Source organism: Citrus clementina, unplaced genomic scaffold, assembly GCF_000493195.1.
Source record: "Citrus clementina cultivar Clemenules unplaced genomic scaffold, Citrus_clementina_v1.0 scaffold_3, whole genome shotgun sequence".
NCBI classification, from domain to species: domain Eukaryota; kingdom Viridiplantae; phylum Streptophyta; class Magnoliopsida; order Sapindales; family Rutaceae; genus Citrus; species Citrus x clementina.
Window position 1 is genome coordinate 21,708,133 of NW_006262339.1, and position 20,161 is coordinate 21,728,293.

The 20,161-nt window shown below is 33.7% G+C and overlaps 2 protein-coding genes and 1 non-coding gene across 3 annotated transcripts; all 3 read right to left on the minus strand.

Moving 5' to 3' along the window:
• Positions 1-2,317: 2,317 nt before the first annotated feature.
• LOC112100405 (egg cell-secreted protein 1.4-like) lies at positions 2,318-2,737 on the minus strand. The gene has a single exon (XM_024189913.1). It carries the CDS (start codon positions 2,735-2,737, stop codon positions 2,318-2,320), a length of 420 nt encoding a protein of 139 aa, XP_024045681.1.
• Positions 2,738-4,656: 1,919 nt separating this feature from the next.
• On the minus strand, positions 4,657-9,510 carry LOC18046704 (protein ACCELERATED CELL DEATH 6). The gene is made up of 4 exons (XM_024189801.1): positions 8,685-9,510; positions 7,156-7,679; positions 5,486-5,576; positions 4,657-5,344 (listed from the first exon to the last, which is right to left on the minus strand). The coding sequence occupies exons 1-4, from the start codon at positions 9,418-9,420 to the stop codon at positions 4,833-4,835; spliced, it is 1,863 nt and encodes a 620-aa protein (XP_024045569.1). The 5' UTR covers positions 9,421-9,510; the 3' UTR covers positions 4,657-4,832.
• A 4,028-nt stretch (positions 9,511-13,538) lies between these two features.
• On the minus strand, positions 13,539-13,642 carry LOC112100517. Its single transcript, XR_002906885.1, has one exon. It is a non-coding gene; the product is annotated as a small nucleolar RNA R71 (small nucleolar RNA).
• Between the last annotated feature and the right edge of the window lie 6,519 nt (positions 13,643-20,161).

Consider the following 20,161-nt stretch of genomic DNA (forward strand, 5'->3'; position numbering starts at 1 on the left):
ACACTTAAAGATTAACAAACATTAATAATTTAAAAAAAAAACTAAGAGGATTGTGTTATCATTCACACGTATATCAATCAAATTCGGAGATATGAATTAGAATTCATTGATCGGAATCTTAACAGTTCCTTCTTCTAACATCTTAAGTGAAGTTATATCCAAGAAATAATTTTATACTAATTTGAAAGTAGTCTGTACTCGCCTGTAGTTGAAACAACTTTCAAATTTTTAACACTGTATCAAAGAACCCTCACTCAACATGTGCCTAAACCTTGCCACTAAAATTTTCATGATTGTTGCATGCATTAGATTTTCCTACAAAAAAAAATGCTACATTAAGTGTAAAACAATTGGAAAAAAAAATTAGAGAAAACAATGGGAGAAAGAATTTTTTATACAACCTTTTCATCAATAAAAATTATGTTCACACTAATTAATTCTCCATTCTTCTTGGTATTAATAGACTCTCACATCCCACAAATCCTAACCCTTATTGTCCAACTATCTTTATTATTGTTCAACTTATGAAGAAAAGAGTACTCCATGAGGCATACAATACTAAAAATTTAAATAAGTCAAAAAATAAAAATACAAGAATATTTCTAAAGAGGAAGTTGGTTAAATAATAAAAAAAAACTCAAACATAATAAATCTTAAATACTTAATGTTTATAGAGTTTGAAGTAGCCAAAAACACTAAACAAAAGGTTGCATAATTAAATATGAGATTATGGCATTAAAATTAGGCCCTAGTGGTATTGGTGAGGGAAGATAAAGGAACCTTCCTTCCTATATTAATTAGTTGATGTATTTTAAGTCACTAAATTTTAATTGTTTGCATAATAAAATAAATGAATGTTTCAAGACTTATAATTAATTATTATTAATGGTTACATATTGTTGAATTTAAATAGAAAGAGGAAGAGACATGTAATCTTTTGTAATCTAATAATTATTTTCTATTGTTGATCGTTTGTAATGTAATTATTTTTTAATCTCAACCAATATATTAGATAATAAAGAATATAAAAAGATGAATATAAGAAGTGCCATAAATATCATAGTAAAAAATAATTATTATTATTTTATTCAAAAAGTTAATTTTTATTTGACTAATCACGGTATCCGCGTAAATATATTGAAGTTGGCTTATATAAGTGGATTAGCCAAGTTTTTTTTTTTTCTTTCTAAATTAGATTACGCCAAGGTTAAGGTTCATTTAATTGTGAAAAATAAACCAAAACCATCACACAACAGTGTGGTTTAAATTTATTTATTTAATAAAATCCGTTGATCTCAAATTCATTGGCACCCCTGATCAGAATTAAAACAAACAAATAGAATAATCATCAATGTATTCTTATGAGTGGGAATATTTTCTCCACAATTTGTGTAAACCACCTCATTTTAGAAAAATAATATCCGAAGACTCATACTATCATTTTTAAATAATTCGAAATAAATAAAAATTGAAGAAAATTAATCAATTAAATCTTTCATTTTGTGCTTTAGATTTCTCACCCAAAAAAAAAAATTGCAATAACATAAGTTTCAATTGACTATTTTTTTTCCTTTATCATCTCCACATATTATGATATAAATTTTATAGTTTGATAAATTTTATGAGATATTTATGACAAAGATTTTTTTTAATTTTAAATTGAGGATTAAAAATTATACTAATAAAGTAGTATCGATAAACAATTTAGATAACAGAATTCTATATAGAATAAAATTTAAAAAAAGTTGAATTTAAAATGAGTTTTTGATATTTTGATACTGCACCTATTAAGGGTAAAATAATCAAACTAAACTTATGTTAAAAACTTAAATCGTAAAGAAATAAATCATGAACGGATTAAACTCATTAATTGCACAAAATTCATGCTTTAATTAATAATGTAAAATTCTTTATATTCAATTTTTTTCAAGACTCGGGCGAAATTAAAGTTACACCAATGGTCCCATTCTTTGACACATTAAAGTGAAACAAAATATTAATATATTTTGTTAATTTGTCTGTTACATTCTTTTTTTGATGTATTGTTTTTAGTATTATAGTAAAAGATGAATATAATTATTTTCTTATAAGACTATAAGAACCGCACTTCGCGCGGCTTTGAAAAAAGAATTTAGTATTATCATTTTTTCCTTATTCTACTTTTAATGATTTATGTTATTCGATTAAGAGGCAAGACTTTAAAAAAAACATGAAAAAAATAAAACAAAGTTAAAACCAAAAAGACTTTTTTAATTATTTAAAATTGCATTAGTTAAATTAACACCACGGAAATAAAAGTGCCATAGATGCACCTTGTCTAAGCCAAAACCTTGGAAACTTGAGGATGATATATCACCACGAGACCACCTGGAGAAGGAGCAGAAGATGCATCACAGTAGCCTCTTAGTATGTTCCCTTCTTCGGCAGTGAATCCAAGAGAGGTGAGCATTGCAGGCCAACAATTACGGGTGATGATATCAATAGCGCGGCAACGATAAGGGCCAATATCAGCCTTGTTGTTAAGGAAGAATATAACAATCTCATTTGAGCATGATTTCAGCTCCATTAACGCGTTCCAGCACTTCGTTAGGCCTCCGCTATCTTCAACTCTTGTTGTAAGATCGTAGCTTGGTTTCATATTGTTGTTGAGACGATCATTCCTGCTGATTACATTTGCAATATTTGTCATGATCAAGCAAGTGAGGTTCAAAATGAAAAATACATGTTTTAGGGCCATTACTATTTTATATATGTTCTTTTATATTGTGTTTATGTTTACGTGGGATATCATATTTTTTGTTGCTATTTATAAATTAAGGTGAGGCAGATGAGAAGAGTGATTAAAACTGTTTATAAATTATTTCTTAATTTATGATCAAGAAGATTTCAATTAGAGAAGATAGTGGGTCTTTTGATGAACTGTTACATATTGATTGTGTAATAACAGTCAAATTAATTATGAGAAAATGAAATATCAAATCTAAAAGAAAATTTCTCTATTTATTAGATAATAGAGAATATACAAAGATGAGAAATAGTGATGCCACATCACTTCTTATAGTCCCAACTTTATATAAATATATAGATAGATAGATTTGGCTTTAGTTGTATTATATATAATATTTATAAAAAAAAATCTAAAGCTAAAAGTAAAGTTAGTGGCTCCAACAACGTTTCCCGAATCCAAAACATTGGGTAAAACTGTAAAACTCTGTCGCCAATATTAAACCTTAAAGCAGGTACAATAAATCATTAATTACGTACAATATGTGATATGCTCCAGTTATTCTTATTATTAAATGAAACTCTTGGACCAACAGCTTGATAATGAACTTTCTCCAAGCTAATTAATAAAAGATATATGAACTCAAGGCTACGACTACCATGCACTATATCTATCGAGAGATCGCATGTAATAAAATATTTTAAGAGTAAAATTAAAAATAAAAATAAAAGACGTTCTAAAAATATTTTTTGCTATATATGATAAAAATAAAAATAAAAATAAAAATGAGAGACATTCTGAAAATATACTTTGCTAAAGATGTCTGCCGGGCCCACATGGCCGTGCCCAGCCTTGCTTTGAGGGCCCAAAATACATAGATTATTGCCTTAGAATAATCGTCTTCCCTCTCTTGCGTCGATGAACTAATCAATTTTCATTATTTTAATTCATCGTAACAGTTGCATTGAAGTGTAAACCTTAAAGTTTAACCATAAATTCAAAAGATAATTAATTGGTTAAAAATAACTTCCGCAATAGTTATTTTACCAATACCATTCATGCACTAAATTTCTGTAATTAAAAAATATGACAATCCAATAAGTATTGTTTAATTCTTTTTTCAAAATGCTAGCTAGAATTTATTTGAATTTGACTTTTGATTTTTCATGAGATTGATGTAGCATTTAACTTCTTTTGATATATCACCAACAATTAGTATCTTGAACCATAGGACGAAAACGAGAGAGGGCTTGTGAGGAGTGCTGGCATTACAGGGTTCAACTGCCCCCTTCCTTAAGACTACGAAGGGAATGAAGTTAAATGATTTAATGTATGTTCTCTGACCACTAATTGGTTTTTAAAGTAATCTGCAACTTTTACAACAAAATTCTATACGTTAAACTTGTTGAAATTAGGGCAATTAAATAATAGGTGACTTGTTGGGAAGTTTCAACAAGCAGCTCGATCCAACAAGAGGTACCAAAATAGTGTTGAAGCTAGAGCAATTTAATAATGGGCGACTTGTTGGGAAGTTGGAACAAGCACCTCGATCCACTAAGTGGTAGCAGAGTCTAATTATATATTTGATACGTGGGATGACATCATATAAATAGTCAACGAAATGCTAGTATTGTGGATGCTGGTTATGTCAAGTTGTATGACACCGCAGCAATAGTCAGCGGCGTGATAGCATCGTGGATGGCAATTATGTCAAAACATGGGTGCAGGATTCTCTGAACACCAATTGATTTTAAAAAAAATATGACAACCTTTACTTCAAAACTCTTTTAAGACTGTTATGGAAATCGTTACTTCAAAACTCAATAAATTAAGCGTACTGAAGCTGGAACAATTCAATGATGGGTGACCAGCTTAAAAATTACAACAAACGTCTCGATCCAATGAGGAGAAAGAAAAGAGAAAATTGTGCTCTTTTCTTCTAATGATCAAATTAATGAAGACAGAATGAAAAACGCGACACCCAGTGCTTTCTGAATACTAGAAAATGTTGATAGTTCTCCAGCAGCGCACGTACAGGCGTAGAACAACAGCTCAATACAACACAAATAGAGCCGTAAAAGGCATGCGGCTCTCTAGTGTCGAACCGTTAATAGAGAGTATTTATTAAGCCCGTCCGAGTTCCTTTTTCGCCACAAAAAGATGTGCCCAAGTCATCGCAGAGAACGAACGTAAATTGGTCTGGACTAGACATCAACGTTTTTACGGTACTGTAGATCATCCTGATCATCGGTCTCAGCAAAAACCCAAGTGGTAGGAAATACACATTGACAGAAAAGAAGAAGCCAACAATGACACAAGCAATAACCGCAAGTACTTTGGCACTGCAATATAGCACTGCGTATGCGCCTAAAAGGAATGCTAACACCATCGCAACCATGGCAGCAACTATAAGTACTTGGCCCAGATTCCATATCAAGAATTCGAAGCTCTTGTCTGGTAATAGTGGCACAAAAAGGTGAGCAAAAACCGCACAGCTGGAGAAAACCATCGCCGCGCTATTCGATATAACAAATCCTTGGAAAGCTCTACTTCTTGTTAGAACTGCTGTCCCCTGGTCTGGGCCCTTCTCATCAATGTAACCACCGGGCATGGTAATACCTGCGGTGAATGTAACAGTGGCTATAAGTCCAGCCACGACTAGATATCCTTCCTTTCCTTTCTTGAGAATTTCCTCTCAGGCCTTGTCTATTAATTTTTTCCTTTCTTTTCTATAATCACTCTTATTTCTCACTATGTTACCTTCATTATCCATTATTTCCCCACCTCCATCCTCTATCTGTCGGCGACCCCGGAAACCGTTTCGTCTAAGCAAGCACCATATGAAGAATAGCTGCGACAATGTGTTGAAATATTTATAACGACGGTACAACTAGTTTCCTAAATAATTTATATAAACGATATCCACATGTTCACATCAAAAGTCACGAGCATGCAGAGGAAACGATTGGTAAAATGATCATCACACACTCAGGGGAGCAGAATTTAAAATTTAGGGGGACAAAAATGATAATATAAATATTTAAGGGTAAAAAGACTTGAAAAAATGGGTAACTGTCAAAATGTAATAGTTAATAGTTATAGTGTCAATTCATTAAAAATCATATTTAGACGGAAAATTTATAAAAATTTTTGCATAGGTAATTGAAAAAAAAAATTTACGCTAAACACATACCTGACTGCAACCCTGCACGTAAATAGAAGAGTAATACTATATTTCTTAAATAGTATTTGAATTACTATCATCTTAAGTGATATGACATCATCTATTAAATGGTAAAATAAAATAATAAATAATTTTATTAATTTTACAATTTACCGTATAATGAGCGAGTGCTACCTAGTACTTGTGAAGAAAAAAATATTGAGACGTTACTTAGGAAAAAAAAACATTGTTCATATAAAAATTAATTCATAAAAATATTCATTTTAATAAACTGAAAATTAAGTAAAAGATAAGAAAAATATAAATTTCAATGCAGTATTTTTTTTTAATCTGTTCGAGTTCATGACATTTTTTAATCATTTAGCTTGAGAAAAATATATAACGTCCCCCTTTGGTGTGAACAATATACATAAAGCATATGGTTTTTTAGATAGAATCATGAACTCATTTTACAAACAGTTATAAGTGATGATATCTCCACCCCACATTTTTTGTGAATCCACCCTATTTTCAAAAAATAATTATAAAAGTTGCACATTATTTTTAGAATTTTCAAATCAAGAAGAGATTTGGAAAATTAATTAATTAAATCTATGTTAATTCATTATTTTGTGACTTAGATTTATTTAGTATGCCTGATTACAAAGATTGCTTTGACATAAGTTTAAATTGATTATTTTACCCTTATAAAGTAAAATTATCAAAAATTTACTTCAACTTCAATATTTTCTAATTTATACCAAACTCATTGTTTCTAATTCTACTTTATTAGTGTGATTATTATTTTTTAATTAAACTAACATAGTTTCTTGACAGCACAATTCTCATGTAAGTTATTAGGATGTCAAATTTATGTTATTTATATGCATGTAAGGGTAGTGAAATAATGATTAGGTTTCATTTAAAAATATTAGATTATAAGTTACAAAACTAAATACCTAAATTATTACATATAATAACTCATGTTCTATGGGGTAATTTTATCTTTTTATATCATAATAATAAAATAATAAAACAAAATTTATATTAATTTGTATTTTTCAGGAATATTGTGAACTCATTATAATTATTTTCAGGAAGTTAGGTAGATTTATAAAAATACTGGGGTGGAAATATCCCTATCCAACAGTTATTAGCTGACCCAAAAAAAAAAATACTATCACCTTCAATAATGTATTTATTGTGCCAAAAGAAATTAGCTTTTAGCACCGAATGAAATTATTTATAGATGAATCAATTGCCTTACCTCATTGGGAGAAAAATAAAACTTGTCCAACATGATCGTATCTATAGCATTACGGTTTTCATTGTTGAACGCCAGCTTATCCACTTTAGGGTGACATATGAAAGACTTCATATAAGAACCAGAAGCAGCATGTTCTAGGAGAGGTGTTTTTCCTTGGTCATTTTTCTCGTTTACAAGGTTTCCAAGAGAGTGATTGTTTAAGAGAAATTGGACTGCCTTTCTACTTTCGCTGTACACGGCAAAGTGAAAAACATTCCACCCTTCGTTATCAGTAATTTCACAGCAACTTGGACAACTCTGTATAAGCTCTAGCATTGAATATACTTTGCCTCTACCAGCTGCAAGATGAAGAGCTATATTTCCTTCATTATTAACTTTGTAGGCTGCAGATTTATCAGCATTAAGTAATTCCTTCAAAACTTGATAGCATCCCAGGTGTGCAGCCAAGTGAAGTGGGAGCCATCCTTGCTGATCCGGTTTGCTGGTCAGAGTCTTTTTAAAGTCTAGTAACATTTTTGTCATTTCTATAGAAAATAACAACAAAACACAAATTGTCAAAGAAGGAATTATTAGAAACGCTCTCAAATTGTGTAAGTGCTACGACTGTTAATTTATAAAAATGTGAAATTTGCGTGCAATATTACATTGATGATTAAATTTGTCAAATTGTAGTCCATAGAAAGTCTAGCCCACAACTATATCCGCCATGCGTAGTCTAGTCAGTGAGTTTGCTTCTTGCACTGAAAGCGAAAGGCGCATGGTTGAAGTCCAAGAGGATACGTTCTAATTGGGGGTTGAGTGAGAGTGTGCTTGGTATCTAAAAGTGTAAAACAAATATTCATTGAACGTATTGACGGAAACTTGTCATAACATAAATTGGTCTTTAAAACAGAGGCCCTCAAATACAAACGGATTTATAACGGAAACTTGCAACGGGGGAAGGTAGTGGGCTAGAATGAGTGAGGTGGAAATACTTGTAGTTAAGATTATTTGACTAAAGAGAGAGCATTTATTTATTTATTTATTTTTGATAGAGAGAGAGCATTAATTTTAATTTGGGTCTTTTTGGTTATGCTTTCGACTTCACTACTATAATTGCCGACATGGCCATGTATTTATAGGCTGTGCCAACCGACAAACACACAAGGATCACTCATTTTGCTAACCTGTTTTTCCACCACACGATTTACTTGACTTTAATTTATACCACACATTTTTAAATAGCCACCGACAAGTATAACTTGGCTAATTTTTTTAAGCATATTTTACAGTTGCCCACTGAATTCTAAATTCAAGTGAACTAACTTTAGATTTTATCTTAAAAATTTCTAGAAACTAATTCTTCTTATATTACAAATTAACTTTCAACAATAAAAATATATATAATATAAAATTAATTGTAGGTTTTGTTGTTAGGATAAGGCGCATTCTATCTCCTAATAAATATTCCGATTACTCTTTTTCTTAATATATAAAATTTCTCCACATGACGAGGTTTATTAAAATAATAATAGTGATTGTAGGTTTACCTTCATCTTCGCAAAATACAGCTGCGTGTAAAGCCGTTCTTCCCATTGGTCCATGGTCAGCTGGTGATTTGCAAGTCGATAAAATGTCTTTCATAACATCTTTGTATCCCCTCTCCGCAGCCAAGTACAAGGGAGTCTCGCCGGCTTCATTGGCATCATACGGTACCCTGGGATCCTCTTTGGTCAACAGCTTCACCACGTCAATTTGATTATGCCGCACAGCCTCGTGCAAGGCTGTGTCTTTGGATTCATTCGTCGCCGCTAGCAGCATCATCCTTGCAGCTTCAGCACATTTCTCTGGGTCGTTCTGGTGAGGCTTTTTGCATTCATCAATTAGATCCTTCGCTATATCAGCATGCCCGTGCCTGGCGGCGATGTGCAGCAGAGTTTCCCCTTTGGTATTGGCTTTCCACAGTAGATCAGGACACGTGTCCAGAATCTTTCTCACAAAATTGCCTTCGTCCTCTGCAGATTTCCTGTTAAGACCGATCTTCCAGAAGCTGTTAAGCTTTGTTGTTGGAGGTCGGGTGGTGATGTGAATATGGAGGATTGTGTTCTCCTTGGGTGTCAATATTTGATCAAGGATCGTTGCGTGTGCTCTGAATTGATCGATATGGCCTTCTACTGCAGCCTTGTAAAGAGAATCCATCAACTCGAAATTCTTTACTCGGATCCTGATTCCTGCCCGGAGTGTCTGATCAGCATCCCGATTCCTGCCTTCTCGATCTTGTTGCATGTTTGCCGGTGTTGTAGTCCCCGTAGTTCAATTCTTACACGCTAGAAAATGCCACTTCACCTATTGAGTTTGGAAACAGACATTCTCACAAAAGATTGCATAAAAGATAGTACAAAACGGTGAGTTTTGAGAAAAGATAATTAAAAATTTTTAAAAAAATCTTAAAAATTAATCATATACATCCTTATTTGGATTTATTTGGATTTTGGGTTGATTTTTCTGCGAAATGGTATCAGAGCCAAGTTTTTGGTTTAAAATATAAAAATGGAAGAAACAATTATTTATTTCATTAATAATGGAGGATATAATCTAATTATAGATAGTAATACAATTAAAGATAACATAACAAAATATAAACAATATTATTATTCAGAGATTAATACATTAGATGATAAACAATTAGAACAATTTTATCTACACAGAGCTCTTGAATTTAGGATTGGAGAACTCATTATTATAAAAAATAGAGATTTAAACATTGATCCTATTCTCCAATTTAGAATTAGGAGAGAAGTATATAAAAATAATTTTTCATGGAAACAATGGAATATTAATTCTGTTGTGGATTATATAAATGAACTTATAATTGATTATAATGGATTCTTAAATATTAAACAAAGAGATGAATATAATTGGAATAATAAAAGGATCCGTGGTAAATATTATCCTTCTAGCAACATGCTTATAGGATATAAAGATTTAATTATGTATAAACTATGCTATATACATAAAGGATTAGAGGAAAACAATATTCCAAAGGATATAGAGACATTATATGTCATAAATACTTGTTACAATTTAATGAAATAGTTACAATTTAATGAAATATTCTGTAGATGGCACTAGTAATAAATTACCAGAACTATTGATAATTTCACAAAACATAAAAATCAATAAATTTCCACCTTCTAGCTATAGGCATAGAGGATTTACTTATGGAAGATTTCAACCATTTGATCTAGTAAATGATTCTGATATGTGGGGAACTAATTAGTTGAACTGGATTTCCTTATATCTATTAAATAAATTAGGCAACTCTAATTTAACCATAAATGATATCGAAAGTATAAATGAAATACTTGAGATTAAAAGCTTCAATGCTGGAAATATAAAACAAGTTAAAATGATAGAAGAAAAAATGAGTGAAGAGTTTGATTCAGCCAAACAATTGATAAAATACTTCAACATTGAAGATCAAGATAGATTGAAACAAGAAATCATTAATGTTATGAACAAAAATTCAATTGAAGATAAATTAAATAAAATAGAAATTCAATTACATAAAATTGAAAAAATTATTGAACAACTTGGTAATAAATTTGCAATAAGTATAAATGGAAAATTACAAAAGGATTGAAATACAAAAGATTGATAACAATATGGAGGAATTACTCATAGTAATTCAAGAACAAAATAAAATTTTGCAAGATACCATAATTTACTACAATGAAAAGAAAGATAAAGAAATGATAACAATATCTAAACCAATATTTAACAAAATAAAGGAAGATAAAAAATTGATAAATCTAAGAATGCTACGTGAAAATATAGACAATGGATTAAAAGAACTATTTAATCGAGAAATATCTGATGAAGAATCTGAATCAAAAGAAGAAGAAGAAGATGTATTTATTAATTTAAAAGATATTGAAAATAAAATATAACATCTAAAAATGAACGAATCAAAACCAAGGGTCTTTGAAAGAGGAGAAACTAGTATTAGAGCTTCCTATGTTAGGGAAGAAATACCAACTCATGAAAACCCACAAGTTCAAAATTTTAAAATTAACAAACCAAAAAAGGAATATAAAACTCCAGGAGAATGTAGAGAAAGACCAATCAATCACGATGGAGTATGGTTAGATTTAGATTGTGTCAAATGTTGAGTGTTAGAAAATGCATATTTATAAAGGAGAAAACCGTCATTTTATATTTCAAGTCTTACTAACAACCTTTACTTTTATGTGTTTTAGCTTCTTGTAATTTAATTATGTGTGTTTTATTTTAATTAAGTATTTTATGTATTTTAGGGGCATTATAGTCATTTCACAATAAACGAGAGATCAAATGGCAAAACAGACATCACTTTTGAACTCAGGATGGTCGAAAACCTTAGGAGGAGCATAAAAGGAAAAATAGCGCTGTTCACATGTACGGTACTATTCACATATACGGTACTGTCTATGTTACTGTTCACGACACTGTTCACATAGACGGATCGATGACGTGGCATTGATTGATGATGTGGCATTGACTGATGAGGTGTCACGATCCTGTTGGACTAAAATTCTTATGCACTGTTGATTGATGACGTGGCAGCATATCAGTGGACCAAAAATCTCGCGTACGGTACATGCATTACACAGGATTATTTTCAACCAAACCGTGTCACTGTTCACCCGGGTCAAACCGTGTTACTGTTCATCCGCGTGGTCAAACCGCATACTGTTCACGCGTACTGTTGACTGATGACGTGGCGAAATCCTGAGCGTCCAAACTGTTTTTAATCCGATGGCCACAATTTACTCAATGTATCTATAAAAAAAGGGCCTCCCCCCCTAATTTGATATCTCTAAATTCATTTTTGGGATCCATTTTCTGTAATTCCTTTCCATCTTGTATTTTCTACGTATTTTAATAAATTCCCATTTTGCCCCTAGTTCAATTATGAGTGGCTAATTTTCTTTCAAGCTTGGGTTGAAGGTGAAGTCTCAACATGTGTCATGGGCTTTATTTGGTAAATTTATTTTCTCTTCCCCTCTAGTTTTTGTGGATGTTTTGACTTCTCGTCGACAAATAATACTAATCTTGTCTAGTACCGCCTTGGTTTCACCGGCCCTCTAGTACAAGGTTATTATTATTTGGCACGATAAGCTCTTAGTACCATATTGATTAAAGCGTGGTTCATGAGGTGTGGGTTCCCCCTCATGATTTAATTGGTATTAATAAGGAATATTTAGCCCATGATGCATGTTGATACGGATCCAGATACCCAAGTACGTCATTTCAATAGGATTCGCTTCAATTTATTCTCGTCATTGCAATTCCAATTTTAGAATTTATTATCGCCATCTCAATTCTAATTTTAGGATAATTTAAATCACTTCCACCACAATGTCAACCACCCATTTACAAAATTAATTCTACATATAATTAAAATCCACCTCCTCGTGGGATCGACACTCATCACCATTGATCTATACTACAATAGATTCGTGCGCTTGCGAGTACATTAAAATTTGCACAACAAGTTTTTGGCGCCGTTGCCGGGGAGGTAAGTAATTTTAATTCATAGAATTAATTTTTGTGAATAATTTCTTTTAATTGTTTTCTTGTAATTTTTTTTATTAAAAAAAAAAGAAAAAAAGAGTAAATTTACATTTTGAGCTAAGAATTTTTTTTATATTTATTTTCTCTCTTCTTTAAAATTCTGTAATTTAATTTTCAATTTATTTTTCTTTGAATTTTTTTTGTTTATCTTATTAATTTATTTTTAGTTAATTTATTTCACGTATTTATTTTTGTGTATTTTTATAGAAATGTTTTAATAGCGCAATAAGGTTAGTATCGTAATTTCTCCCTCTTATTTATTTTTATTTGTTTTGTTCCCATATTTATTTTCATTTTATTTGTTTTGCATGCATGGTCGTAGGTCATTATTACCTAATCTTGAACCTATAGACCTTGAACTAGAAAAAACACTTCGCACACAAAAGCACATTAAAAATAAATTTGAAATGGATTTGCAACTACAGGAGAGGCCATTTAAGGACTACTTCAGTCCTTTAGCCAATTTGAGCACATCATGCATAAGATACCCAAATGTAGCTGCTAGGAGCTTTGAACTAAAACCTAGTGTGCTAAATTGTCTCCCCACATTCTATGGCTTAGAAAATGAGGACCCATATAATCATCTGAATGATTTTCATGCTATTTGTCAAACTTTTAAATACGAGAATTTTTCAGACGATGATGTTAAACTCAGATTATTCCCATTTTCTTTAAAAGATAGAGCTCATTCATGGCTTAATACATTGCCTGCTAATAGCATTTCATCATGGGAACAAATGGTAACAAAATTTTTGAATAAATATTTCCCAGTGCATAAAACCAATGCTATTCGCAGGGAAATTTCAGAGTTTACACAGAGAGAAGACGAGCAATTTTTTGAAACTTGGGAGCGATTCAATGGGCTACTCTTGAAGTGTCTACATCATGGGTACGAGAAATGGCACCAATGCCAATACTTTTTGGAGGGATTATTGCCGAATGTGCAAGAATGGCTAATGGCAACAAGTGGAGGAGAGCTAATGTCAAAAAGTGCATCAGAGATTTGGGAATTCTTCTAGCGACAAGCGGATAATTCCCAACAACGGAGTCGATCACTCAGGAATACTAGAAGAATTAAGGGAGTAAATGAGGTTCACATTGGCGAGTCAACTTCAGGAATCAAAGAAGTCAAGGAGATGGTTGAAGGTCTTGCTCGACAAATAGCATCGTTATCGACTGCTAAATCAACAGAACCACATGACCATGACTCATACTCATATCAAGCCAATGCCATAGGTGTAATGAGAAAGCCATCAAATTACAACCCATACTCCAACACATATAAACCTGGATGGAGAGACCACCCCAATTTTTCATGGTCTCAAGGACTCCAACAGAATGGACCAGCAGCTCCAGCTCTACCAATGCAACCAATTCCTCAAAATCCTCAAGCCTTTCAGCCCCCATTTAGACCATACAATCAGAACCAGAACTACACTCAGCCCAGACCATGGGAGGATTCATTCCAGAATCTTAAGAATCTTACTCACTCTACGATTGAGCAACAGAACCGCACCATTGATGGACTACGAAATGAGTTGAGAGCGGGCTTCAACTCACAAGCCCAATCAGTTTTAAGCCTCGAGAAGATGATGGGACAACTTGCTTCTTCAGTTCAGACCTTGGCAATGACTGTTGAGAAAGGCAAGTTTCCAAGTCAACCAGTGCCTAATCCTAAAGGAGTGCATGAAGCAAGTACCAGTTCACCACAGCAGCATGGAGAGGTCAAAACAGTCATGACCTTGCGAAAAGGAAAAGAAGTCGACAACAAAGTAGAGATGCCGGTGACAAAAGAAAATCAAATTGTACCTGTGAATGTTGAGGACTCATCACAGGAGGAGAAAGAAGAAACCAACCCACGAGAATACGTTCCGAAAGCTCCATTTCCTCAGAGGTTAGCGAAAGGCAAAAAGGAAAAATCCATAGGTGAGATTCTTGAAATCTTCAAACAGGTAAGTGTTAACATCCCTTTGCTTGATGCTATTAAACAAGTTCTATCTTATGCCAAGTTTCTTAAAGACCTTTGTACTAAAAAGAGAAATATGCATGTTCAAAAGAAGGCATTTTTAACAGAAAACGTTAGTTCTATACTTCAACATAAAATTCCTTTAAAATGCAAAAGACCCAGGCTCCCCCACTATCTCATGTAGTATAGGGAACCACACAATTGAGAATGCTTTGTTGGATTTAGGAGCTAGTGTAAATCTGTTGCCTTATTCAGTTTTCGTGAAACTTGGACTTGGAGAATTACACCCAACTCCAGTGGTGTTACAACTTGCAGATCGGTCCACGAAAATACCTCGTGGCATTGTGGAGGACGTGCTTATCCAGGTAGACAAGGTTTATTTTCCTGTTGATTTCATTGTAATTGACACTCAACCAATACAGGATTCAAGGAAGCACATCCCCATTATCCTAGGCCGACCTTTCTTGGCAACTGCGGATGCTTCCATTCAATGCAGGACTGGAAATATGCAGTTGTCCTTTGGCAACATGACTATGGAGCTGAACATCTTCAACATTGCCAAACAACCTCACAATGCAGATGATGGAATTGTTGATGTGGATTTAATTGAAGCATTAGTTGATGACACTTTTTTTTCAAACCTTAGTGATGATCCTTTACAAACATGTTTAACTCACTTTGGTTTGGATTTTGATATTGACAGATCAGTCGATGAGGTCAATGCCCTACTTGACTCAGCACCATCCATGGACACTAATAAATGGAAGTCAAGAATTGAACAACTAGCACCATCAGAAAAGAAACTCATCCCATCATCAGAATCACTACCGAAACTCGAGCTCAAACCATTGCCCAACACTCTGGAATATGCATTTTTGGGAGAAGAAAGCACTCTGCCGGTAATCATCTCATCATCCCTCAATGACGAACAAAAAGGTAAGTTGTTGGATGTTTTAAAATAGCACAAAGGAGCATTAGGATGGACCATAGCAGACATTAAAGGTATAAACCCAGTAGACTGCATGTATTACATTCACCTTGATGAAAATGCTAAATCTACTAGGGAAATGCAACGTCGGTTAAATCCTAATATGAAAGAAGTTGTTAGAACAGAAGTCCTTAAGCTATTAGACGCAAGTATCATTTACCCCATTTCTGATAGTTCATGGGTCAGTCCTATGCAAGTTGTCCCCAAAAAGTCAGGAGTCACTGTAGTTACCAATGCCGATAATGAATTGATACCCACTAGAGTGACTACATGATGGCGTGTATGCATTGATTATAGGAAGTTGAATTCTGTCACACGTAAAGACCATTTTCCTTTACCATTTATTGATCAAATGCTTGATAGATTGGCAGGCCATGAGTTTTATTGCTTTATAGATGGCTACTCAGGATATAATCAGATTCCCATAGCACCAAAAGATTAAGAGAAAACTACTTTCACTTGCCCTTCTGGCACATTTGCATATAAGAGAATGCCATTTGGATTATGTAATGCACCTGCTACATTTCAACGATGCATGTTGAGCATTTTTTCTGATATGGTTGAACGATTCCTTGAAGTCTTTATGAATGATTTTTCTGTCTTTGGTGACTCATTTGATCAATGTTTACATCATCTAACACTAGTTCTGCAGAGATGTGTCAAGAAGAACTTAGTCTTAAATTGGGAGAAGTGCCATTTTATGGTAAAACAAGGTATTGTTCTCGGTCATATCATTTCAAGCAAAGGTATTGAGGTTGACAAAGCTAAGGTAGATCTCATTTCTAATCTTCCTCCACCTAAAACAGTCAGAGAAGTAAGATCTTTCCTTGGGCATGTTGGTTTCTATAGACGTTTCATTAAAGATTTTAGCAAAGTTTCTAGACCCTTATGCAATTTACTTGCTAAGGATTTACTTTTTATCTTGGATGATTCATGTCTTGTGGCATTTGAAAAACTAAAGCAGTTGTTGACATCATCACCCATCATTCAGCCCCCAAACTGGAGCTTACCATTTGAGCTCATGTGTGATGCATCTGATTATGCAGTAGGAGCAGTTTTAGGACAAAGAGTTGATCGAATTCCTCATGTTATTTACTATACTAGTATGACATTAAATGATGCACAGTTGAACTATTCAACTACTGAAAAAGAAATGCTAGCAGTAGTGTTTGCATTGGAAAAATTTCGATCCTATCTCATTGGTTGTAAAATAATTATATTCACGGATCATGCTGCTCTTAAATATCTTCTCACAAAGAAAGATGCAAAAGCTAGACTAATTCGTTGGGTGTTACTTTTGCAGGAATTTGACTTAGAATTCAAAGATAAGAAAGGGACAGAAAATATTGTGGCGGACCACCTCTCTCGTCTCTATTTTGACACAATTACAGAGCCATTAATTTTGAATGAGTCATTTCTAGATGAACAATTAATGAGTGTGGAAGTATTACCTTGGTATGCTGATATAGTTAATTATCTTGTTACAGGTAAACTTCCAGAGCATTGGACCAAGCAAGACAAGGCTAAATTCTTTGCAGAGATAAAGAATTTCTTTTGGGATGACCCGTATTTGTTCAAGTATTGTGCTGATCAAATTGTTAGACGATGTGTCCCAGAAAATGAAATTCAGAATATTCTTTCATTCTGCCATGAACAAGCTTGTGGAGGCCATTTCAGTGCTAAGAAAACAACAACTAAAGTTTTACAATGTGGTTTCTATTGGCCATCAATACATATTGGTTGCTGTTGACTACGTATCGAAATGGGTAGAAGCAATTCCACGTAGGACCAATGATCACAAGGTGGTGATAGCATTTTTGAAAAGCAACATTGTTTCACGCTTTGGATTCCCTCGAGCGATAATCAGTGATGGTGGTGCCCACTTTTGTAACAAAGCATTCAAAGCTCTTTTGACAAAGTATTCAATCACACACAAAGTGGCAACCCCATATCATCCGCAAACCAGTGGCCAAGTTGAGATATCCAATCGAGAAATAAAGCACATATTAGAAAAAACGGTGAGGCCAGACAGGAAAGATTGGTCATTAAGACTTGATGATGTACTATGGCCATATAAAACGGCTTTCAAGACCCCGATTGGGATGTCACCCTACAGGCTAGTGTATGGAAAAGCTTGCCACCTACCTGTGGAACTCGAGCATCGTGCATATTGGGCCATCAAGAAATTTAATTTTGACATGCAGCAAGCCAGCTCAGAAAGAAGATTACAGCTGGCAGAACTTGAAGAAATTCGCAACGATGCATACGAAAATGCCAAGATTTACAAGCAACGAATGAAAGTCTTCCATGATAAGCAAATTATGAGAAAATCGTTCACTCCAGGTCAGAAAGTGCTTTTATTCAATTCTCGCTTGCACCTATTCCCAGGTAAGTTACGCTCTCGTTGGTCTGGCCCATTTATTGTTCATACTGTTTTCCCACATGGGGCAATTGAAATTAAGGATCCAAAGAACGGTGTCACGTTTAAAGTTAATGGTCAAAGATTAAAACCATATCTAGAATACCAACCACATGGAGAAGACATCGAAATAAATTTGAGTGACCCACCAAATTTGAATTGATTTTTTTTTCGGTGATTTGATTTTTTTTTTCTTTCTTTATATTATTCTTTTGCTAATTGAAATTATTTTTGCATAAGTGTGTTTGTTTAACTATTAAGTTTTCTCTTATCATTTTTAATCATGAGTACCTTACTTAGACCGTTCCTCCTGAACATTCTTAAACCACTTCAACGTGTCAAAACTCATCTCAAAAGGCAGATTCAATTTTGTAAAACACATCGCATTTGGGCTCTACAGCCACCAGCGTTAGTAGCCTATGTTGAGGGTTTAGAAAGCCAACTCAGAGACATTGAGAGAAGTGTTTACGACATCAGTTGGAGCTTGAGGTTAAATTCAATAATTCATAAGAGGACGATTTAATCTTTGTGTGTTTTAATTTGTTTTTCTATTTGTGTGCTTAGTTTGTTACCCCGGTGAAGTGGCGGATAACGGTACTCCGTGACAATCAAGTCGGTTACTTCAGTTTCCTAAAATAACTGATATTCTGAGGTGAAGGTATGGACAGAAACGAGATTCTAGCAAAGCTTCACAAGCAATTCCCTTCACTTCCTCAAAATGCCCTCCTTACGATCTATAAAGCTCGGTCCGAACGCATGCGATTGCTCATGAGGAATAACATACCTGCTGATATCCGTTGGTTAATTGAGGCGAAAGTACGATCGGCAGGTGAGTTACCTCCAAAATTTATTGCATACATGCCTGGTTGTGGTAAAGGAAATTATGTAAGAAAACGACGAGCGCGAAGAATTTCTGTTGCTTGTCATAAGTGTGCCAGAATGAGTTGCAATAAAAACCCATGTTCTTTAGGAATGGTGTCTGATAACAGGGAAGATAAGATTCAATTCATTAGGGATGACTTGAATAAGGAGTCATTGGATGATATCCTTTTGTCTCTTGAAACGCATCCCAGTGGATATGTGCAAGGAGCGATTCTCCAGTTATGGTCATTATTCCAGAAAGAGCATGCACGATATAGTCTCGGGAATCTGACTATAAACGACTCTGTTTGCCAGTTTATAAGAAAACTGGATAGGAAGCCTATCCTCGACCCATAGAGGGCGTTCAAGCCGTTTCTGGACGTAAAGCCAGAGGAAGATGTGAGCCACAGTCGCAACTACTTGTAAATATCCTTTTACTTTACTGTTATTTTATTTCACTATTATTTTATTGTGTGCATTATTGTCTTTAATAATTTTATTACTGTTTGTTTTTTTTTTCCTTTTTACTGTTTCCTTTTTGACTCGCGAGCCATGTGCTTTACGCGTTATTTGACACTGACATGTTACTTCATACACAACTGTGACCCACTGTCACCAAGACTCTTAAATGTGATTTTTTTTGTCAAGCACTCACAAATTATTTTTTGAGAAGTATCCCAATGGCAGCTACTCCAAATAGACAATTCAAGAACATTTGTGTGCTTTCTGGATTTACATATGGCAAACATAAAGAGTTCGTTGAGGCAGCCATAGATCTTGGTCACAGCATAGCAGCGAGAAAATTACACTTGGTGTATGGAGGAGGTAACCGAAGGTTATCAAAAATGGTCTCAGAAGCAGCTTTTATCAAAGGCAGCCAAGTGTTAGGCATCATCCCAAGAGTCCTTAAACCATTGGGCAGTTCGTCTGACTCATCCACTGGAGAAGAGTTAGTCATCTCAGGTATGCAAGAAAGAATAACTGAAATGCTTAATCATGCTGATGAGACACTTATCACACTACCATCTTGGGCCCATCTGCACATCCACCAGAAACCCATCGGTTTGTTAAATGTCAAAGTTTAAAAAGGGCCCTAAAAAAAATATAAAAAAAAATTTTTTTTTTTTTTAAAAAAAAAAAAATTTTAAAAATTTTTGGAAGGCTTTTTTCCTTCTAA

Coding starts and splice junctions, on each gene's coding strand:
- LOC112100405 (XM_024189913.1), bottom strand. CDS start 2,737: ATGGCCCTAAAACATGTATTTTTCATTTTGAACCTCACTTGCTTGATC.
- LOC18046704 (XM_024189801.1), bottom strand. CDS start 9,420: ATGCAACAAGATCGAGAAGGCAGGAATCGGGATGCTGATCAGACACTC. Junction 5,577..7,155: donor TTTATTTTTCTCCCAATGAG/GTAAGGCAATTG, acceptor ACATTGTCGCAG/CTATTCTTCATATGGTGCTT. Junction 5,345..5,485: donor GGAAATAATGGATAATGAAG/GTAACATAGTGA, acceptor CATTCACCGCAG/GTATTACCATGCCCGGTGGT.